The sequence below is a fragment of the Nomascus leucogenys genome, chromosome 9, assembly GCF_006542625.1.
Source record: "Nomascus leucogenys isolate Asia chromosome 9, Asia_NLE_v1, whole genome shotgun sequence".
NCBI classification, from domain to species: Eukaryota; Metazoa; Chordata; class Mammalia; order Primates; family Hylobatidae; genus Nomascus; species Nomascus leucogenys.
Window position 1 is genome coordinate 8,439,605 of NC_044389.1, and position 24,663 is coordinate 8,464,267.

A 24,663-nucleotide genomic window follows, 5' to 3' on the forward strand; every position below is an offset into this window, starting at 1 on the left:
AATCTTACCTCTATCTCCCACTTGTCCCACAGAAGAAGACTTAATCCTATCTGTCAAAAAGAATTCGAAATCTCACCACCCACCTCCATCTGAACAGGGTTTGCTAGGCCTGTCCTGACGGCAAAGCACAGGGCAAAGCCCCAGGCACAGCAGGGCCAGTTCCCTGGTGCACCTCCTTTAGGAGAGGTGAGGAGAAACTGTCCTTGAAACAGAGAGCTCTGAAGCTTCCCCCAGCTCAGCTCTGAATTGAGAGGCAGCCGGAGAGAGTGAGCTCAGACTTCGTAGCTGGGTTCAGCCCTAACTGCACAGGCAGGGGAGGGGGCACAAGGTCCCCTGTCCACTGATGCTCCTCAGTTTTATTGATGGGTGTCAGGGGAGAGGCCAGAGGGGAGATCCTTCCAGAGCTGAATAAGTGCTGGCCACCTGCCCACCCATACAGCTACCCTCACAGAGACTGCAGGCGTTGCTGTAGGCTGACCTGTCCATCACTGTAGCTGTTTTGTTTCCTGCTCTATCCGCCTGTACCCAGAATACTATCTGGCCCAGAGCAGGGTCTCTGTGCATGTATGCAGGTTGAATAATGGAATCCTTGCCAATTTACAGGGCCAAGGGAGCCCTTTGTGAAACCATAATGGCTCAAGAAAATGGTGGCCTAAATAAGCCATTTGTTCCCTCTCTGAGCTACAACTTTGTTGTATGTAATTTAGTATAAAAATGTTTGGGTCAGAAAGCCACAAAGTGTAGTTCTTATAGAAAACATGCTTGGAGTGTGTGAAGCTGAGCCTTTCTGGTGTGGAGACTGAGGGGGAGGCTCGCTCTGTGCCCAGAAGTCTACATCACCAGCATCTGTCCATACTCAAGAGGGGGGAAAATAGAATATCCCAAAGTGATTAAATACTCAAAGTTCCAAAACGTGACAGGGTGTCAATGTTCAGTAATCACCATGAAGCTACAGCAGCTGCCCTTAGTAATTACTCTTTTTTTCTCTGTCTTAATAAATATAAAACACAAAGCCACTGGAGATACTTATGAAAGTGGTCTGAGGCAGTCCTAACTCAGAACTTTAGGGAGACAGCTCTTCACAATCCTCCCTTTTCCAGATCTAGGTATCCTGCTTTTTTTTATTTTGTTTTTTTGTTGTTTTTTTTAACTAATAGGAGGAATAATGGAAATGCAAACACTGAACAAGACAATTTTCCTCTCTCTCTCTCTTTCCGAAGTATACAATGCATATGAAAAATGCTTCCAAAATTATACATGCTAGAGAAAAAGAAGGTATCACCAAAAAAAAAAAAATGTTTCTTCAGAAGAAAAAAAGAAAAAAAGTAATATAGAGGAAAAATAATAAGATGATTTTTTCTACGCACCTCCCAAGATCACTTTCTTTTTAGACTGCAGATGACTGGTAACTTCAATTGCACTGCAGATGTTAGAAAAGCCCAGTATCTGAGTAAATATGTATATCATGTTCCCTTTCTAGTCTTCTCACCTTCCACCCCTTGCCTGGCCACATTAATTAATAGTTAAAATGCTGATCATAGACACTTTGGTGAGGGTTTTAGCAAAACCTTCAAGTTGCAACCCTGGCTCTAAAAACGGGGCTAGTCATCACCACAAAAGTGAAAGACTAAGAGGAGGAAAACCCCAAATTTACACAGAAATACACACAACCCTATACATTCAAATAAAAAGAAACAAATAAAGATAAGGTAAAAGTGTGTGTGCATACGCACACACAGACACAATTGTTTAAGCCTGACTTCCAAACAACCATCAAAGAAAATCTCCCCTTCTGTTCTTCCCTGAGTGAAGGGCTTTCCTTACCGTTCTGGACCACGCTGATGAGGGTGACAATGGCCAACAGGACAACATTGCCTACAGTTTCTTGATCCATGTTTGCTTCAGGCTCTCCAGAGAGGACTGCTCTGGCTCTGGCTCCACAACCTGCCCTGTACAGGAAGGGGAAGTGAGAGCTTGCACTGTTTCATCATTACATTTCTGAAGATACCCAGCACAATTACACAGTGCCTTCTTCCTTTTTTTTTTTTTTTTTTTAACTAACCACCAAAATGCCTTGGCTGTGGTTCAGTGTGACCTACCAGGAGAAGCCAGGCTTGGCAGAGGAGCACACAAAGCCAGCACACTCTCCTACACTTCCTTGTCATGGGAAACTTCCCTGAGAGTCTCCAGAATGAATCCTGGACCCAAGACCATGACCAGCATGAGCCCAGCACAGGCACCAGAGAATCCAGAAGCTGCCATCATCTCTGACTTCAGCAAAGAGAAAGAAGGGAAAGTAAACCCAAAACTTTCAGGTCAGACAGAGTGGCATAAACCTGTAACCACAGCATTTTGGGTGTCTGTGTCTGAGGTGGGAAGATCACTTGGGCCCAGGACTTTGAGGCTGCAGTGAGCCAATGATTATGCCACTGCACTCCAGCCTGGGCAACAGAGCAAGACTGTCTCTCTCTCTCTCTCTCTCTCTCTCTCTCTCTCTCACACACACACACACACACACAAATGTAAAATGAAACTTTAAAAACATTTATAGAACACCAAAAGATCTGTGCCCCAAGTACTGTCCTTCTTTTTTTGAATTCCAAGAAAAAAAGTGAACACTTAACACATGGTAGGGCCCTCAGTAGCAGCCACATAAGGTTTGAATGAAGGAAGGAATAAATGGCAGTGGGGAGGGACAACTGATATCTCCATTTCTTCAGAGAAAAGTAATAAAAGGAATTAATGAATTAAACCAAAGAATTAAAACCAAACCAAAGAATTCAGGTAAAAGGCAGAAATGGAGTTACAGATGATCCCTAAGGGAAATTTCCAAAGGATTGTTAAACACTGCAACTGGCTTTTCTGAGGCAATTGCAAAAACACCTTCCTGGAAATACTTTTCAACTTAATAAGAGTAGAGTGGCTGTGCTTTCTGAGAAAGTATAAGAGTGGACCTGCTGGGTGGGTGAGGTGGCTGCCTGGTATTCTGCAGCTCAGCTCAGTGTGAATGGCAATCCCTCTGAGGTTACATGGAAAATGCAAAATACCTGCAATCTTTGTCCCAGACTTAGCTATCTGGCATTGGTTAAGAGGTGCTTTTATCAAAACTTCACTTTGAAAGGGAACATGGACCACTGTAACTAGTGGCAGCAGGGAGGGCTGCATCTTGGCATGGAAGAGGTCAGTGTGGGGAAGATATTGTTCCCTCATACGTACGGTGCCAGAGGCCAGCTTCAGTGCCCTGGGTTCAGCTGACAGAGAAAGGCTGATGGAGGCAGTGTGCAGAGTTGCATGTGGGGAGACAGCAGCCAGGGCAGTCGGGCTGGTCGTGACACATTTGGGTACTCCCTGAGTACCTAGGGCAATTTGTAGAGTATAGACTTTATATTAGCCAAGGTTCTCCAGAGAAACCAAACCAATATATAAATAAATCTCCATATATATATTTTATATATATATTATACATTTGTATATATTATAAATCTGTAGTATATATGTTTGTGTGTGTATATATATACATATATATACGTGTGTGTATATATATACATATATACGTGTGTGTATATATATACATATATACGTGTGTGTATATATATACATATATACATGTGTGTGTATATATATATATACACATATATACATGTGTGTATATATATATATATATACTGCAGATTTATAATAGAAATTGGTTCACATGCTCATGGACACCATGAAGTTTCATGGTTGCCATCTGCAAGCTGGAGACTCAGAAAAGCTGCTGGTGGAGACCAGTCTGCATTCAAAGGCCTGATCATCAAGGAGGGCAATGGTGCAAGACCCAGTCTGAATCCAAAAGCTGGAGAACCAGGGGCTCCACTGTCCAAGGGCAGGAGAAGATGGATGGCCCTGCTCAAGAAGAAGAGGGAATGAGCCCTTCTGCCCGCTTTTTGTTCTATTCAGGCCCTCAGTGGATTGATGACACCCACCACATTGGTGAGGGTGGGAATTCTTTACTCAGTTCACTGATTCCACTGCTGATCTCTTTCAGAAACACCCTCACTAACACACCAAGAAAAAACGTTTTACCAGCTACCTGGACATTTTTTAGCTCAATCAATTTGACATAAAATTAACTACCACAGAGTTATTATAAGATTGGTTAGGGCTCAGCACTTGCAAGATTTGTATATTCACCTTAGTGAGATCCAATTCATTCCTGCAGTTTGGTAAGTTTCAGGGGATGTTTAGGTTTTGGTAGCCAAGGAGTTTGAACCCCATAAAGAGTTAGCCCTTCTAACACGTACATCTTAGTGACAATGCATCAGAAATGAAGGCCAGTCCTCTTACCAAGTATTCCAGTTGCAAGCAATAGAAACTTAGCTCAAACTAGTTTAGGCAGAAAGGAGAATTTATTCACTCAAAGAGTCTAAAAATCTGACAACCAAAGTTGAAAAGAGCAGAGATGTGGTCAGGCCTTGGAGCTAGAGAGCTTTCTCTCTCTCTCTTAAATGGAGTTCTTTCTCTCTCTCTCCCTCCCGCCCTTCCCCTCTTTTTTTTTTTTTTTTTTTTTTTTTTTTTTTTTTTTTTTTGAGACGGAGTCTTGCTCTGTGGCCCCAGGCTGGAGTGCAGTGGAGCAATCCCGGCTCACTGCAAGCTCTGCCTCCCGGGTTCACGCCATTCTCCTGTCTCAGCCTCCTCAAGTAGCTGGGATTACAGGCGCCTGCCACCACACCCGGCTAATTTTTTGTATTTTTTAGTAGAGACGGGGTTTCACCGTGTTAGCCAGGATGGTCTCTATCTCCTGACCTCGTGATCCGCCCACCTAGGCCTCCCGAAGTGCTGGGATTACAGGCGTGAGCCACCGCGCCCGGCCCCCTCTTTTTTCTCTCTCTTCTGTCCCTTTCTCTCTCTCTCTTTCTCTTCGCTCTACCTCTGTCTCTGTCTCTGTCTTTCTTCCAATCTCTCCTCTCGCATCTCTCTCAGCTTCTCTTAGCATGTCAAACGTATTCTCTCTGCAGACCTGTTTCCTGGGGACATCTTCACCAACTCTGGAGTTTTACATTTTACAGCTTCCATCACCTGTCAAAGACTGACTTCTCTCATCTAATCTCTTAGGACAACCTCATTGGCCCAGGCTGCCCGGGTGTCCATTCTTGGAGAGGTCAACCAGATGGCAGGAGAATGAAGACCCTGGTAGTAGTTCTCACAGTTATCATGTGGCAGAGGGGGATTGACTAATCCCACAAAGAAAAATTGGGAGGAGGGAGTGAGAGGTGTATTTACTGTTGCACTTGACTGTCCAATACTTATAATCCCCAGATTAAAATTTGCATTTTTTAAAGAAGTTTCTCTATCCTACACGCTTCTGTCTTTAAAACTCATCCCAATCTGCCGGCACATGAAAACAGCACCCACGGGGACCAGCGTGGTCAGCCCCCACCACCACTGGAAACCTTCCGGGCTCCGTGGAAACCCAGGGACCCACACCTTCTGGGGCGCCACACATGGGAGAAAAGTCCAGCCATTTGCGCTTTCGAAGGTCCAAAGGCGCCTGGCGAGAGGTGCCGAGCACCCCGCTCTGAGCTCCTTGGAGTCACCCCTAACCAGCGCGCAGAGCACGTGCAGAGGCCCGGGGATGGAGGGAGTCCACTTCACCCGGGAAGAGCGTGTTAATAGCTGAGACGGCCATTAAATTACAGCGCGCACATTAAGATTCTGGCTGCAGCTGCAGAGGAACACTTATCACAGGTGAAGCCTCTGGAAATGCCATTCATCTCAATAGAGAACTGCTGAGACAGAACAGAAAGACAAGGGGCACCGGGAGAGCCGGGAAGGGGAGCGCAGCCCGCCCTGCCTGCCCGGATTCCCGCGCAAGACCGCCTGGCCGCAGCCCAGAGCAGCCCAGAATCCGGAGGCGCTGAGCGGCTGTGTCGTGGGGACCTAGTCTCTACTGGGCATTGTACCCAGAGCCTCACATTTGCTCCTCAGTGCAACCCTCTGAGGGACAAATTACCCCCCTCCCATTGCCCAGAAAGTGAAACTGAGGTTCAGAGGGGTTAAAAATGTGGTCAACTGGAAAACACCATTCTCAGTAAACTATCACAAGGACAAAAAACCAAACACCGCATGTTCTCACTCATAGGTGGGAACTGAACAATGAGAACTCATGGACACAGGAAGGGGAACATCACACTCCGGGGACTGTTGTGGGGTGGGGGAGGGGGGAGGGACAGCATTAGGAGATATACCTAATGCTAAATGACGAGTTAATGGGTGCAGGAAATCAACATGGCACATGGATACATATGTAACAAACTGGCACATTGTGCACATGTACCCTAAAACCTAAACTATAACAAAAAAAAAAAAGTAAAAAAAAAAAAAAGAAAAAAAAAGAATTTAAGCCAAAAATGTACCATAAGATGGAAATAAATCTTATGCACCAATACAGCAAAAAAAAAAAGTGGTCAAGGGCCTGGCACGGTAGCTCACACCTGTAGTCCCAGCACTTTGGAAGGCCGAGGCTAGAGGACGGCTTGAGTCCAGGAGTTGGAGACCAGCCTGGGTAACATAGCAAGACCCCCGTCTCTACAAAAAATTAATTAGCTGGACGTGGTGACACAGACCTGTAGTCCCAGCTACTCGGGGCCGAGGCAGGAGGGTCGCTTGAGGCTGTGGAGATGGAGGCTTCAGTGAGCTGTGATCTCAACACTGCATTCCAGCCTGGGCAAGAGAGGGAGATCCTGTCTTTAAAAAAAAAAAAAATGAGGTCAAGGCAAAGACCCACACAGCAAGGAGCAGAACAAGGGTTCAAGCCCAGGACGGTCTGGCTTTAAAGTCTGGGGTTTTAATCACCCTACGTGCTGCTACTGGAATCGTCTTCAGAACCTGGGGCTCCCTGGTCCTTCTGCATTTGTGCCTGGCAATCCCCTCACAGGCTAAAGCACTGAGCAATGGCCCCTCAGCCCTGCAGAGAGATTTTTAGAAAGGAAAGAAAGGAAGACATATACACTTCATGGGAAATAACATATCCCCACGACATCTGACCGTTAGCAAAGATAATTTTACAAGAAATATCCCACAGCGACAGGGCTGTGAGCCCACCCCTCTCCCGCCCATCCCCTGCTCCCAGCGCCCTCCGTAATTATGCATATGCTGCGCTGATCTGTGTGTGACAGGTTAGTTAGACAAATGTGCTGGGAGTAGGCAAGAATAATTAGCGCATTCATTAATTAGAGTACTGTTAGTAGTTTGACTGTGAAGGACAACCATTTGTCAACAGAGATCAGGACAGCTGGGGCCAAGCAGTGACTCAGGGGGGCAACAATTCAGGGACGCTGAGGCTCTGCCCAGCTGCTGTTAAAAATCCTAGGAGCTGTGCAGACACTTCGCATCAACATGCCTCCATCACCATGGCAACGGGGCCACTATGCCCGGCTGTCAGCCTACAACATTCACGTAGCCTTCATCCTCACTTCAGGGTGCACGTTGCCATCTCGTGACATCTCTTCCCTCCTGTTCATTAGGATGAGGATTGACTGGTGGTGAGGGAGAGGGAGCAGGAGGTGGGGTCAGTGCCAGGCAGGGCATAGAGATACAGACCAGGTCTATAGGCTGGAATTATGGATAGTTGACACAACTTTTCATTTCAGTTAGTCTAAAGAATATTCAGACCAGTATTGAGCTGAATGGTAAGTGATATGAACGGAGAGACCAGGCATGGTCTGTTCCAGATGTCACATGCCAATGGTGTCTGTGAGAACCAAATCAACCTGGTTAAAGTGTCGTTTCTCCTTCCCTGGCCACAGTCAGGTGGGCTTTCCTTCTGTGAACAGCTAGCTCATGTTTCTGAACAGAATTGAACTAAATTGAGATGAATCCTCATGCCATTCTATAGCTGAAGAAACAAAGATAGTGAATTTGCTGTAACCTCATACGCTATTGATTAAACTCCACACATGCTCAGAGTGCTTTACAGATACGATCTTCTTTCTCTAGAATCTTAAGTTGTAAGCTGATCATATTGGTGCAAAGTGAACAAATAGAACACAAAGTCCATAGCCATTCACACAGACAGATAGCAGGAAGCCAATGTAGTATCCACAAAACCTCTTCCTTTTCCCATCACAAACTCACACCACACAGTGTATTGCTTATGCATTTGTAGGAAAATGAAGCGAATGACACATGCATATGGAAAACATCACGTAGTGTGTTGTGTAAGAAAACAAAGGTTAAGGCCAGGCACGGTGGCTCACGCCTATAATCACAAAACTGTGGGAGGCCGAGGCGGACAGATCACCTGAGGTCAGGAGTTCAAGACCAGCCTGGCCAAAATGGCAAAACCCTATCTCTACTAAAAATACAAAAATTAGTTGCGCATAGTGGTGCACGCCTACAATCCCAGCTCCTCGGGAGGCTGAGGCAGGAGAATCACTTGAACCCAGGAGGCAGAGATTGCAGTGAGCTGGGATCACGCCACTGCACTCCAGCCTAGAAGACAGAGTGAGACTCCATCTCAAAAAAAAAAAAAAAAAACAAAAACAAAACAAAACAAAAAAAACAGGTTAGACATGGATTTCTTTGCTCCAGACTTAGCTTTATCTGTTTTGTAGGCAATCCAAGGAAAGGAGGTCAGTCATGGGCGTGGCCTGCCTTGGGAACATTCAGTTCTAATGGGATTAAAATTTTGTGATGCCCATATATGCTCAGTTGATTTTTGACAAAGTAATTCAATGGGGAAAGGAAAGTCTTTTTAACAAGGGTGCTAGAACAACTGTACATTCTTATGGGAAAGAAAATGAACCTTGACCCTTCCAAAAAATCACACAAATTATAACTAGAAATGGGTCTTAAACATAAACATAAAAACTAAAAATATAAAGCTTCCAAAAGAAAACATAGGAGAAAGTCTTTGTGACCATGAAGAAGGCAAATTTTTTTTAGGTAACACAAAAAGCATGAGCCATCCAAGAAAAAAAATCAATAAATTAGACTTCATCAAAATGTAAAACTTCCGCTCTTCAAATGACAACAGATATTTTGCTAAAGAAGATATACATATAGTCAATAGATGCATGAAAAGATGTTAAACGTCATTAGTCACTAGGGAAATACAAATTCAAACTACAATGAGATAACACGATACACCTGTTGGAATGGTCAGCAAGGGTATGGAGCAACTGGAACTATCAGTCATTGCTGGTAAGAATGGAAAATGGTAAATGTAAAAATGGCAACATGTTGGGAAGAGTTTGACAGTTTCTTTTTTGTTTGTTTGTTTGTTTTTTAGAGACCAGCTTTCTCACTCTGTCACCCAGGCAGTGCATGATCATAGCTCACTATAACTTCAAAGATCTGGGCTCAGGTGAATCTCCCACCTCAGCCTCCTGAGTAACTAGGACTACAGACACACACCACCATACGCTGCTAATATTTTTTATTTTGTAGAGACAGGGTATCACTGTGTGACCCAGGCTGTTTGAACTCCTGGCCTCAAGCAATTCCCCCAAGTTGGCAGTTTCTTAAAAAGCTAAACATACACTTACCATACGTCCTAGAAATTTCACTCAGGTATTTCATCATTAGAGATGAAAATACATATTCTGTATCAGTCAGGGATTGACCAGAGATGCAGAACCACTAGAAGATATTTTATATTTTTAAATATATATACACAGACATTTTTAAGGGATTTATTATAGGGATTAGACCTTATGCAATTATGGAGGCTGATTAAACAGTCTGAGTGTGTTTTTGTTTTCTGGAGCTGCCGTAACAAAGTAGCACAAACTGAGTGGCTTAAAACAACAGAAGTGTATTGTTTTACAGTTTTAGGGAATAAAAGTCCAAAATCAAGGTGTCAGCAGGGCTATGCTCCCTCTAAAATCACTAAGGGAGGATTCCTTCTTGCCTTTTCCCGACTTCTGGTTATAATCCTTGGCTGGCAGCTGCCACCACCTCCATCAGCACATGGTATTCTCCCCTGGCGTCTCTGTCTTCCTGTGGCTGTCCTATAAGGACATTAGTTGTATTGAATTAGGAGCCCATCCTGAGCCAGTATGCCCTCATCTTAATTAATTACATTTGCAATGATGCTATTCCCAAATGAGGTTACATTCTGAAGTCCTGGCAGGTAGGGCCTCAACCTACCTTTTGGGGAGACACAATTCAACCCTTAACAGTGAGGTTGCGGCCGGGCGCGGTGGCTCACGCCTGTAATCCCAGCACTTTGGGAGGCCGAGGCGGGGGATCATGAGGTCAGGAGATCGAGACCATCCTGGCTAACATGGTGAAACCCAGTCTCTACTAAAAATACAAAAAGTTAGCCGGGCGTGATTGCAGGCGCCTGTAGTCCCAGCTACTTGGGAGGCTGAGGCAGGAGAATGGCGTGAACCCGGGAGGCGGAGGTTGCAGTGAGCCAAGATAGCGCCACTGCACTCCGGCCTGGGCGAAAGAGCGAGACTCCTTCTCAAAAAAAAAAAGAAACAAAAACAAAAACAAAAACAAAAACAAAAAACAAAAAACAGTGAGGTTGCTGCTTCTGTGGCTGCTGCTGAATCCTAAAATCTAAAGGGCAGCCTGTCAGGAGGGCAAGAAAGGCATGAAGTGTGGGAAGCAAGGACAACCCAAAACCTGCAAGACTGAGCTGACACTGAAATTTGCAAGAAACCACAGGATGGGCTAGAACCCGTAAATATCACTCACCAACATGAAGCCCCAACTTCAACGTTGGGGCTTTCTGCAGGAGAATCTGATGCCCTCATCACAGAGCAGTCAGAGAAACCGAAGGAGTTTCTAGCAGAAGCTGGAACAGCTGTGAGCTCAGCCACTGACCTAAGCCAACCAGATGATGGGCAGATTCCCAACAATGTGAGACAGAGCCACATGCCCACCCTGACCTGCTTAGTGTAAAAAGATGCTGCTCCTTCACTCCCACCTCCCTCATCTCGTGTGAAATGTCTCCAGTGGCCCACACTAATCCAGAGGTACATAGAAAAAGTGAATTTGGGGAAACATGGCTCCAGTGCAGGCACACTGACACAATACAAATCTACCAGGGCTTACCTGGTGTTAGCTTAGCATCCATTCGCACCTCTTAACCATGCTAAAGTTGCCTCCCAAAAAGACCATGGTGACTGGGCACAGTGGCTCACACCTGTAATCCTACCACTTTGGGAGGTCAAAGCAGGTGGATCACTTGAGGCCAGGAGTTCAAGACCAGCCTGGCCAACATGGAGAAACACCTTCTCTACTAAAAATACAAAAATTAGCCTGGCGCACCTGTAATCCCAGCTACTCTGGAGGCTGAGGCAGGAGAATCACTTGAACCCAGGAGGAAGAGGTTGCAGTGAGCCAAGATCGCACCACTGCACTGTAGCCTAGGCCACAGAATGAGACTTTGGAAAAAAAAAAAAAAAAAAAAAAGGCAAAATCATGCTTCCGCCTAACAGTGAAACTTTCTCTCATCCAACAGAAAATGCATTAATCCTCTTCTCTTTATTCATCTTTGAGTGATATTCATTCTGCTTGTAACTAAGTCGCATTCCCTTTTTGATATCTTGTAACTTAATACTGAGATACAAAGTTAACTACCATTAACACATATTATGTTGTATAGTAGAGAAATTGAGTGGAGGAATAGGAAAAAAACTGGTTAGCTGGGTATGGTGGTGCATGCCTGTAGTCCCAGCTACTTGGAGGACTAAACGGTAGGATCAGTTGAGCCCAGGAGTTCAAGACCAGCCTGGGCAACATGGTGAGAGCTCATCTAAAAAAATAATAATAAATAAATAAACTGGTTAATATATGCACAGATACATTTATATCAAGATAAAGAAGAAATATTCAACACTACTACCTTCCTCATTTCTCAAACTGGTTGTGTGGTTTTTGACTGACATTTGTAACTACCTTCCACTACTCATTCTACATTCCCCTTGGAATTCCCCATGTTCATGAATAGGAATTCCAAGCAGAACATAGCTGGAATATAGATGGACATAGATTGACATAGATAAAATATTCTCCTTAGAATATGCCCACCTCAGTGAGTCCAAGTTCCTTGCTTGGCGACTCAAATCTTCATTCCTGAAGGGCCTGGACCATGATCAGTCCTCTGTGTACTAGGTTGGTGTCACTTTCTATTGACATTAATCACAGACACATAGATTACATGCTCCTCACCTTCATTGTGAAGTGGCAGTCCAATTTCTCCTTGGTAATTAGGATCAGTCACCCTCTGTGGGAAAGGAACCCCCTTCCTTGCTTGTGTATTCACTGGCATGAGGAGATGGCAAACTCAGCTGTCAGTTTAGTGGAACCACCATTGTATTCCCTAATGGAAGCATTCCCCCCATAAGATCTAAGATTTCTGCAATAGCAGAGCCCAAAGTTACAGGAATGGGAAGGAAAAATTACTACTCGAACACCAGGGTGATAGTGAGAAAAGCCACTCCCATTTTGACCCCATGATTCTTGGACCCATGAATCCTGACAATGGGAGAAATAGCATCATATATTGGTCACTGACTTAAGGCATCCTGGAGGACATAACCCCAGGCCAGCAATGTGTTGCTACCCAGCTGGTGCTGTAACTGAGCCTTTAAAATCCATTCCACTGTTCTAATCTGGCCACCTGCTTCACTGTGAGGCCAGTGAAGCCCATGATCAGAAGCTCATATCTGTACTTCCTTTGCTGTAAGATTACTTCCTTGGTCAGAAGCAATGGTGGTTGAAATTTTATAACAAATAAAATTAAGCCCATGGATGGTGGGTTTGGCAGAGCATTGTAGTAGTCAGGGAAGGCACATCCATATCCAGAGTAAATGTCTATTCCAGGGAAGACAAAGCACTGCCCCTTCCATGATGGAAATGGTCCAATGTAATCAACCTTCCACCAATTGGTTTTCTAGCCCAGGGAATGGTGCCATATTGGCGTAGATTTCTATCTTGGCAGGCTGAGCACTCAGCAATGGCTGCAGCCAAATTGGCCTTGATGAGTGGAAATCCATGTTGCTGTGTCCATACATAGCCCTGCCCCCATGGCCATGATATATGTAAGCCCATTGGGCAACAGTGGCTGGGGAAAGAGACTAGCTGATGCTGTCAGAATGAATCATCTTATTCAACTGATTTTAAAATCCTCTTCTGCTGTGGCTGCTCTTTGGTTAACATTCATGTAGGATACATATTCTCACGTTTTGTGTGTATTCAGAGGTATCCATATACCTCTTCCCCAGGACTCCTTGTCACCAGTTTTCTAATCGTGTCTCTTGGAAGTTCCTGACCATCAGACTAAACCATTAACCGCTCTCTGTGATTTTGTGTAAATCTGTAACTTACGCCCATCTTCTCTTCTAGATAAAATGAACACCCACTTCTATTGCTCCAAGGTCTGCTCACTGAGGGGGTTTTCCTTTGGCACTGTCCTTCACAGGCACCCCAGAGTGGAGCTGTATTTCCTCAGCTGGCCACTTTGGGTAGTACCAGCACTATCAACTATGCTCCAATTTGTTTTTTCCTCCATCAAGTAGTCATAGGAAACTCCCCATGAAGCCACAAATGCAGACTGAGAGGAAGCAGTCAACTTGGCAATAGTACTGGCCAGGCCAAGCGCCTGTACTACTTGCTCTTGCAACTTATTTGTGCTTGCAGGACCTACTTGGGCCCAATCTCATATTCCATTTGATGATGGAACACTGCTGTGTGCACCCAACTTTCTGCCTTGGGTCAGATGACTCTTGTTCACAATGGAAACTCAGGTCAAAAGACAACATGGTGGCCTATGGTGATGCATTCTGTGTTTATTATTGATAGTAGCTAGAAGATGTTTCTCAAAAGGCGAATAGTTATCTTCGGGGAATGACACAGCTTTGCTCCAAATCATTAGGTGCTATGCTGGGGTTCACCTATAAAGGGCCGCCAGAGGCTCCAAACAGCCTCCCTTTCCATCACAGCCACTTTAAGCACCATCATATCAGATGGGTCTTAAGGCCTAAGTGGCAGAGCAGCTTGCCCAGCAGCCTGAACTTGTATACAGAGCCTACATTCATTGTTCTGGGGTCTCATTCAAAACTGGCAGTCTTTTAGGATTCAAAATAGTTCAAAGCTGGAAACAACAAAATCCCCATCAGGCAGTAAATGGATAAATAAATTGTGGTATATTCTTATAATGGAATTATCCAGTAATAAAAAGAACTACTGAGGCACACAACATAGGTGAATCTCAAAAACATTATGATGAACAAAAGAAGACAGACACAAAAGAGTGAATGAGGTATGATTCCATCTGCATGAAACACTAGAAAAGATAAGTACAATTTATAGCAACAGAAAGCAGATCAGTGGTTGCCTGGAGCTGGGGCTAGGGCTGGATATTGACTGGAGAGGGACACAGGGGAACTTTTTGGGGTAATGGAAATGTCTCATATCTTTATTTTTGGTGATGGTTACATGGTTGTTCACATTTGTCGGAACTTGTCAAACTGTATGCTCAAAATGAGTACATTTTATTGTACGTAACTTATACTTCAATAAAATAGATTTTAAAAGAGCATTTCAAAAAATTTTTTTAGCTGAGCACAGTGGCATGCACCTGTAGTCCCAGCTACTCGGGAGGCTGAGTTTGGAGGATCGCTTGAGCACAGGAGTTCAAAGCCAGCCTGGGCAACATAGCAAGACCCTGTCTCTAAAAAAATTTTAAAAATTAAAAATGTTTGATGTTTAGTTAGCTCAGTAGTATTTTTCACTTAGGAGTTAAAATGAGTTTCATAGAAACATAAATGACTTTATTTAATAAGGATTTTTTTTTTTTTTTTTGAGACGGAGTCTCGCTCTGTCACCCAGGCTGGAGTGCAGTGGCACAATCTCGGCTCACTGCAAACTCCGCCTCCCGGGTTCACGCCATTTTCCTGCCTCAGCCTCTCCGAGTAGCTGCGACTACAGGCGCCTGCCACCACGCCTGGCTAATTTTTTGTATTTTTAGTAGAGACGGGGTTTCACCGTGGTCTCGATCTCCTGACCTTGTGATCCGCCCGCCTCGGCCTCCCAAAGTGCTGGGATTACAAGCGTGAGCCACCGCACCTGGCCATTTAATAAGGATTTAACAAAGGAATTTATATTAACCAAACTATGGAATGTATGGATTAGAGGATGTCCTGGCTTTGTATTTCAGAAAGATTAGAAATATTGAATGAAACTCTATCACCCATTCTTTTAACACAGACACGCAAAGTTTCCTTTAGAGCCAAGTCAAGTACACAAATACTTTATTATATATCCCTTGCTTTGGCCTGTATTTTCAGTAGTTAAGTAATAGGACCATTCATCTGTGACTCTAAGGTAAGGTGACAAGGTATCTATGACAAAGGAGAAAAAGCAATACAGTGGAGCAAAGATAGTCTGTTCAACAAATGGTGCTGGAACAACTGGACATCCACATGCAAAAAAATGAATCTAGACACAGACCTTATGTCCCTCACAAAAATCATCAACACATTAGTCTCTCTGTATTTTCTGCTTCTTGTATCTCTTTAGCAATGAGTTGTTGGATTTGAAATGAAATATGATCTGATAGGATTTTCAACATGGCAACTATTTTTAAATATGTGTGGTGAGAAGAGTTCCAAGTAATTTGTTACAGGAGTGATCCAGGGTTTTACACTGACCTACTAAAGGAACCGTAGCATTAGAAACTGTCTTAGTCCATTTGTGTTGCTATAAAGGAATACCTGAGACTGGGTATTTAAAAAGAAAAGAAGTTGATTTGGCTCATGGTTCTGCAGGCTGTACAAGAAGCATGGAACCAACATCTGCTTCTGGTGAGGCCTCAGAAATCTTCCACTTATGGCAAAACGAGAAGGGGAGATGAAGAGCTTGTAGAGATTACAAGGTGAGAGAGAGGAAGCAAGAGTGAGAGAGAGATGGAAGGATCCAGGCTCTTTTAACAATCAGTTCTTGCAGGAACCACTAGAATAAAACCTCACTCGTTACTGTGAGAACGGCACCAAGCCATTTATCACCATGACCAAAACACCTCCTACTAGGCCCTGCTTCCAATATTAGGGATCAAATTTCAACATGAGATTTGTAGGGAACAAATATTCAAACTATATCAGATACAGTTTTACAGGCCCCAATCCTAAAGAGGATCAGATGACATCTGGGCAGGACTGTTATATATCCTCTATGTTCTTTCACTTCTTCACTCATGCAACAAACACTTACTGAGCATGTATACCATGTGTCATGCACTGGCTTGGTACCAAGCAATAGACCCAAGTGTTAATATTGGTTAGGATTAAGTTCTTTTGCATATAAACAACAACAACAAAAATAACAGTGGCTTAAACACGTAAGCTTTCATTTGCCTCTCATTAAAGGAATTCCAGGGGTAGGCAAGCCAGGGCTGGTGTGGTCCAAGGTGAACAAGAACATAAGTGCCTTCTTTCTCCCTGTTCTACCCATCATAAAGCGGGTTTCTGCCTTAACATCACCTGATTGCCTGAGACAGCTTTGAAGTGTCTGCCATCTGCACCGCATTTTAGGAAGCAGGAAAGAGAAAGAGTAAGAAGTGAAATGAGGAATTATGTCTTCAATGAGCTTTCTTGGAAATCCCACCCTTCAACTTCCACTTCTGTCTTATTGGCCAGAATGCTGTTGCATGGCCATTGCTAGCTTCAGAAAAGACGAGGAATGCAATCTGTCAGCCGGGCACTTTATTGCCTTGAATAGAGCTTGGAATGAATGGGAAACATTTTGGCTAGTCAACTATCTCAATCTTTTTTTATAGAGGATGTCAGGAAAATCTTACCAGAGGAAGTGGTGTCTTGGCAAATACAAAAGGAAAGAAGAAACAATATGTTCAAAGATCCTGAGCAAGAGAAAGTCACCATAAAGTTGAGGACCTGAAAAATTTTCCATTTAGTGGGAAATCTGACTGAAAAGATGATGTGGGAGGGGCTGGGGAACCACATCACAAAGGGCCATGCCTCTTCCATTAAGGAGTTTCAAAATGATCCTTGGAGCAAAGAGAAGCCACTTGAGGATTTTAAGAGGAGGAGTCTCACAAAAGGATTTGCATTGTAGAGCACTCTGGCTGCAGTGTGGGGCATGGATTGAGAGACCAGCATGGAGACAGGGAAAGCAGCTGCAGTCTGTTCCAGAGAAGAGATGGTGGATTAGACTAGGGTGGTGGCCATGGCCTTAGACAGAAGTTTGTGCATTGAGGGTCTGTTTACTAAATAGCAGCACAAAGCTTAGTGAGGGATGGGGAGTAAGGAAGAGGAGTCAAGAATGGTGCTCAGATTTCTGACTTAAACAACCAGATGAATGTCGGTGCCACTGCCTGAGAAGTCCCTCTCAAGACGCTTTAGCTATCCTCAGTCTTACAGTACTTGGTTGGGGCCATTTGGGAATGTTGCTGAAGTTCTCCTTGCTTGGCTGATTTTGACTATTCTTGAGTTAATGTTTGATAAGCACCATAGCCCCCAAACAACCCATTTGACAGTTGGATTGAGACATGGCAAAATTAGACTTGATGCAGATGTATGTGTATTAAAAATGAATGCCCATCTCCTATGGCCTCCTGATAAAGAAGAGAGAAGTGCGTTCGGCTAGCAGAGAGAAGGAGCGTGGGGTGGGATCAATGAAGAGTCCATGAACCCTGTGCAATGGCTGCAGAACTGAATGACAAGCTCCATTTCCCCCATGTGTGTGGCTATGGGGTCCCCAGATCTAGGTTAGGGATGCAGTATCCACACCTCATCTTGGGACTGAATTACAACTCTTTCAACCAAAGAGCATCTGTGTCCACAGAGAAGTGGGAAGGAAAATTAGAAAAGTGGTTGTCCCCTCCATAAAATGCTCTCAGGGTATAGACAACCCATTCTCTTAGGGATGAGCAGGGAGAAGAGATTTCTTTTTCTGCCTTTTGACAGAAATTTTGCAACATGCAAGGAAATAGGCTATTCAGATTAAATGACTGGGCATTCAAATATTCAAAAGTTAAGTTCCTTCCCCCAGCAAAATTAGCCTGACCATATTAACAGAGAATATATTGCATGAAAGTGGTTTAGTTCCTGTTTTCCTTTTGAAAATATTTTGGCTAAAAATATTACTGTTTGAGGTGTTAAATGGATTTCATAACTAACACAGGATGTGGCTAAATTCATATTACTGTGATAATTTTAATTGAATTTTCTGACTCCTACATGTTTGTCAACTTTTAACACTGTATTAAACATAAAGTTCCAATGTTATTAATATGAAATGCTCACATTCCCTTACGACTGTGATTATATTTTGTTATCATTCCTGAATGTTGTATTAAGTCTATTTAAAAGATATCCCAAGAGACCCTTATATGTTTACTGCATTAGAAGAAAAACAGATGTTCTCACACATCCTGAGAGATAATACAATTTACATTGCTTATGAAGCTTGTTGAGAACCACTTAAAGATCTTTCTAGGTGGCCAGAGGGTTTAAGTAATCCATAGCACCCAACAGCGTATCATATTAGAAAATTAGAAAAAAATGCCAATCACATTTTCCAAATGCAAAAGCACATTTAAAAATTATCCTCTAGAGGCCAGGTGCGGTGGCTCACGCCTGTAATCCCAGCACTTTGGGAGGCCGAGGTGGGCGGATCATGAGGTCAAGAGATCAAGACCACCCTGGCCAACATGGGGAAACCCCGTCTCTACTGAAAATACAAAAATTAGCTGGGCGTGGTGGCATGCACCTGTAGTCCCAGCTACTTGGGAGGCTGAGGCAGGAGAATTGCTTGAACCCAGGAGGCGGAGGTTGCAGTGAGCCGAGATCACGCCACTGCACTCCAGCCTAGCGACAGAGCAAGACTCCGTCTCAAAAAAAAAAATTATCCTCTGGGAAAAAAAAAAAGGGAAAAGAGCATTTGAACCACAGTCCTACTATTCTCAGGCTGTGATTGAATTACAATCATGAATTAGAACTGACCTAAGTTTTTCAGCAGAATATCCTGACCAGTTGCCTCACTCACTTGGAACTTGTCCATAGTCTCACTTCTCTAGAAGAAGCCAACGACCTATGACATAGCAAAAGATGACCCTGGACAATCAAAATAGATTAAACAGAGAATAGTCACTAAACAGTATTGACTCTTGGAAATGCCCTAACCAGCCTGGTTATTTTATGAAGGATCGTAACAAGCTTAGTTCTCTGAAATCTATACCTAGAGCAGATAATAAGCAAGAAAGTAAGGAGAAATGAGGAGAAGGATACAGAAATATTTGTTGAATGCAGCTAAATGCAGGCAGTCTTACACATATTATTTAATCTTTATGATATCCCCTTGAAGAGGTGTGATTATCCCAGGCCTCAGATGAGGATACTGAGACAGAGAGAGGTCACGCCGTGTGAGTGCACCATGTGCATGCAATGAAGCTGAAATCCTAGCCTAGAGAGTCATCATTACATGACCAACAATTACTAACTTTTATGGAATGTTTTCTAGGTATACCAGATACAGCACTTTATATCTATTACAACCCTTAATTCTTACAAAAGACTTTAAATCAACCTCCATTATTGTCACCAAGCCATAGATGAGTGAATTGAGGCTTGGAAAGTGTAGGTCCCTTTCCCACCATTGCACAACTAGCTGACAACTGAAACAGGACTCAGAACTGGTCAGTGTGATGCCTGAGCTCATGGGATTTCACCACAGCCTGCACTGCGCTGACAGGCATGATGGCAACAGAAGTGGCAACTTGATGGCAGAACACAAAAATAAAGCTAGGCAGGCCAAGACATCGGAAAGATGCTGCTGTCACTCAAGATGAAGGCAGTAGTTTGGATCAGGGGAATACTGTAAGACATGTGCCCACATTCTCCGTGAACTTGGGGGAGGGAGTGTCCAGGTGTTCAGTGGTCAGCTATGAGTATAGCGGGAGAGGGTTGTCATGACCTCAAAGGTCAAGGTTTTACAGGAGGCCTGGGAGCTGCATTGGGCAGCTAAGTCTACCCTGATCCTGGCTACTGATGTGACCTCAGCTTCCAGTGTAAACCCCATGTTTTGACCCTGAGCTTTGTGGAATGGAGAGAATAAAAGGCCTTTTTTGAGAAGGTGGCAGGGATGGCAGGTTCCAGAGAAAACAATAGGTGAGAGGAACTTTCAGAGAAAAGGCTGAAGCCACAAGAGAGTTTGCAGTTCATGGTGTGAGCATTCCAAAGGGCACAGTCGATGGGTATGCAATGGAGAAAAGGATGGAGGAAGGGGGCAAGGGTGGGTCAGAGACATGGAGAGAAGAAATGAGCAATAAGGCAGTGTGTAGTTGTGGAGTTATTATAGATATGCATATATATATATGCATATCTGTAATAGGTTTTCATCCACAGTTCCAGGCTCATAACTCCCATAGCCCTTACTACAGTCTTTTGTTATAATGTTGAGTGTGTTAGACCTCAGAGGAAGGCCTCAAAAACAGAGTCTTTTGGTCAGGCGTGGTGGCTCACGCCTGTGATCCCAGCACTTTGGGAGGCCTAGGCGAGTGGATCACCTGAGGTTGGGAGTTTGAGACCAGTCTGCCAACATGGAGAAACCCTGTCTCTATTAAAAATACAAAATTAGCCAGACATGGTGGCACAGGCCTGTAATTCCCGCTACCCGGGAGGCTGAGGCAGAAGAATCACTTGAACCCGGGAGGCGAAGTTTGCAGTGAGCTGAGATTGCGCCATTGCACTCCAGCCTGGGCAACAAGAGTGAAACTCCATCTCAAAAAAAAAAAAAAAAAAGAAAGAAAAAGAAAAACAAAATTTTTCTGACCTACTCCCCCCACCCTTTCACCTGCCCCTCAAGGCTTGACTCTAATCTTGCCCCCACCCCACCTTTCTGATTGTGGGTCTTAGAACCCTCCCCAGAGAAGGTCTTGCCCTATACCCTGGGGAAAAGAATGTGGGTGTCTTGAAGCTTCCATAAAAACCCAAGAGGACTGGGATGGGGAGCTGAACATGCAGAGGCTGACAGGCAGGTGAAGGAGAACTCGCTCATGTACTGAGAGGGTGGTGCACCCCAGCTCCACAGGGACAGAAGCTCCTGCACTCGGGACCTTTCCACACCTCGCCCTATGCATCTCTTTATCTGCCTACTTTTATCCTTTAAAATGTCCTTTGCAATAAACTGGTAGCTGTGTTTCCCTGAGTTCTGTGAGCCACTCTAGCAAATCAATCAAACCCAAAGAGCGGGGTGGTGGGAACCTCAGCTTGAAGTGGATTGGTCAGCAGTCCAAAGGCCAGCCCTCTGACTGGGAGAAGGAGGGTTTAGTCTTGAGGATCTGACACTATCTCCCAGTAGACAGCGGCAGAATCAAATTGGAGGACACCAGCTGGTGTCCACTGCTTGGGGTTTTCCCCCACGCCTTTGCTCACAGAAGTCTTCTGCGTTGATGATTGTTGTTATGTTGCTGTAAGTGAAGGGGAAAAACTCAATTTGGGAGTTTTTTCAAAAACAGTAATAGAGAATTTAACCCTGCCCAAAAAGAGGTCTGGCTTCTGCCCTCAGCTTCTGAGAGGTGATCTCTAAGGCTTTGGAACATCCTGCCTGCTAGAGGTGTTTTCATTTGCCTGGGGACATTGGGTCATGGTGTGTGATTTAGAGCAGGGACTGTGAGTGATGTGTAGCAGTGGAGAGTCTGGGAACAGATCGGCCACACGGACAGTCAGCTGTGCTCATGTGACAGAGCCACAGTAAAGACCCTGGACACCGAGACTTCCCTGGTGGGGAACACTCCCTGCGTGTTGTTACACGTCAATGCCAGGAGAGTGGCGCTGTCCGTGACTCCACGGGAGAGGGCCGTGGGGGCTCCATGTCAGGCACTGTCCTGGGCTCTTTGCTGTGCACTTCTTCCTTTGGCTGATTTTAATCTGTATTCCCTCCCTATAAGAGATCATAACCATGAGTATAACAACTTTCAGTGAGTTCTGTCAGATTTCCCAGCAAATTCTCACAAGTCAGGGTGGTTTGGGCAACCCCTTGAACTTGTAGTTCGTATCAGAAGTCAGGATAGTGTTTTGTGGACTGTGTCCCCTCCCACTTCCAGTTGGCTAAAGGTTCACAGGCCATCAATGACTGTGCAAGGGAGGATGGCTCATTGCAGGGGGGCTGATATTTTAGCCAATGACTAAGGAACACAGAGCTACAAGGTGATGTAGACTGACCCCCTTAGTCTCTTAAAGCAACACTTCTCAGAAGCTAGTGTTCATACAAATAACATCGGGATCTGATAAAACGCAGTTTCTGATTCTACAGGTCCAAGTGCGGCCTGATCTGCACTTCTGATAAGTTGATGCAACTGCTCCTTGGAGCACATGTTGAGTAAGAAGGTCTTACATCAATGATTTCCAAACTGTGTTACATATTAAAATCCCCTAGAGAGTTTTTAATTATCTTCATGCCCAGGCTACACACCATCCAGTGGTATGAGGCCGGTGTCCCTTTCCTTGTTGTTGCGGTGTTGGCAAGTATAGTCAATCAAAGCATGGAGTCAGGTAAAGCTGTGCTCGTGATTGAAAAATGCAAGCCAACTATAGAGGTTGAGAGGTTGTGTTTTAGAAGGTTGTGAAATACAGAAAAACAAGACTGACAAAGAAGCAAGTAGCTCCGCGTGGGATTCTCCTTGTCCTTGGGGATCTCTTCCTTAGCATGCGGTGGCTATCATCGCCACTCTGACACAGCCCTAGTTACTCAGATCCCTTGCAGCAGCTCAGCTCTGGAGGGGAGCCCGGGCTCAATGGCAGGAGTAAGCAAATGTTGGCCCAAACTCAGCATTGCAGTGACATTCTTATCAGGCCATTAAGTGCTGATATTTTACTATTACTATATATTTGTTTTATCACTTTGAATGCTGGATTCGGTAGCTAGGAAAGGACAACTTTAGAGGTCAAAGGGCCACTTACCTGAAAATAAGTTCCTGGAAAAAAACAAAACAAAACAAAAAACCAGAAGCCCAAGGTGACGCTCCTGTGTTATGAAAGGAAACTCTATGGAGGGCTTTTCAAAATGCCTAGGCATCTGAGCACTTCCTCATGGGAAAGACCTCCCCAACACGAATGTGGCCTCCACAGGGTTTCAAGAGGAGCCATGGAAAAGGCAGCTGGGGACATTTCCTGGGGAATGGGTGACTTCCCACCCCATAAGTGATGTCCCTGCCTCCCCATCCCACTGTGGGCCTCAGAGGTTCAAACTACCTGTTGCGTCTTCATGGTGTGGACATAGAGGCAGCCACGCTGAGGAGCAAGCAAGAAAGGGCACACGGATAACCCTGACTCCCAGGGCCCCAGAAGGCACTCGCCACCTTCACTCTGGCCACTGCAATGTGGCAGAACTATACTCCCAAAGCCATACTGTTTGTTAGAATAATAAGAAAACTATCATACATTAAGTGCAGTAATTGTGCCAGGCACAGGACCAAGTGCTTTGCACCCAGTGTCTCATCTAACATGGACAAAATCCAGTAAGACAGATATTATATTATTGCCCTTTTTACAGAGGAGGTGAAGCTTGGAGAGCCCCAGAAACTTGGCCGTAGTCACGTGACAAGTTAAAGCCCAGTTCTCAAAGCCAGCCTGCCAGGCTCCAAAGCCAGGGAAACCCAATTGTTTCTGAATGCCCAGGGGACTCAAGCAACTGGTCCAAGGTCACATATTGACCTGGAGAAGGAGCAAGGCAGTGAACCCCAGAGAGAGGACAAGCCTCCTATGTGTTGTGGCGCCCCAGGACCCATCAGGAAATGATCTGGCCACAGAGATGACCCCTCCCAAGCCAAGGGATAGATTCTCAGAACCTTGACACAGCTCAAAGCGGGGAGTACAGTGCGTAATATGATAAGTGCCAGGAACGGAGTTGCCCGCAAAGGAAAATGAGCACTGTGGCAAGCCCTAAGTTTCCTAACAGGAACCAGAGGCTCTAAGCTAAGTAAAGACATTCAACAAGTGCCAAGGCTATGACGGTGTAAGCTTAGGAGGGACTGGTAGCCTTCTCAGAGGCTACAGATGCCCCAGCAGAACGCCCACAAATGTTTCCCACGTCTAGGATCTTCTCCCCTTTGAAGCATCCAAGACAGCCATCAGCAGGCTGGAGACTATGCGCTAGGTCCTGGCGCACGAACCCCCACCCCCCACCCCCCACTTCCCACCTCCCACCTCCACCAAGCTCTCTTGCCAGCGGCCACCTCTCCTGGGCAGGAGCCAGAGGAATGCAGGTAGAACAGGAAAGAATGAATGATGCCCCCCAAAATGGAGTGTCTGCTCTGGGCAATGAAGGGATCCCTCTGGTTCTCACTCAAGTGGATGATGTCCCACATTGACCCGTCAGGTCTCCCTCTTCTGGTCCTTCACCCTTGGACTTGGAAATCCTCTCAGTGAAGACAGAGATACAGCTTTTTCCTGCCCAAGTGCCTTTCTCAGGAAAGAGCAGAAAAGATCACTCAGCTTCCAGTGGAACAGAGAGATGGTGTCAGCTTTTTGTGAATCTCTGACCACTCAGCTCAGGCCTTTTTTTTGAAGGTTAGCACATCCATCATATCCCCTAATGCCTATTTAGCATCTGTTCTCTAAAGAGCCAGGGCTAGGAGTTACCTCCAGGGGGACTCTTTCAGGGAGACCACAGTTATTTAATGCAAGGCAGAGAGTTTCTTCAGTGTTTGCT

General features: G+C 44.8%; 1 protein-coding gene across 1 annotated transcript in view; it reads right to left on the reverse strand.

Annotated features, from left to right (window-relative positions):
* ALOX5AP (arachidonate 5-lipoxygenase activating protein) overlaps window positions 1-1,992 on the reverse strand; it is a 28,810-nt gene extending 26,818 nt beyond the window's left edge. The window contains exon 1 of the mRNA XM_030818412.1: window positions 1,825-1,992. Within this exon, the coding sequence (XP_030674272.1) occupies window positions 1,825-1,894 (70 nt within the window). The 5' untranslated portion in view covers window positions 1,895-1,992. The remainder of the gene's footprint in view (window positions 1-1,824) is intronic.
* Window positions 1,993-24,663: the final 22,671 nt, after the last annotated feature.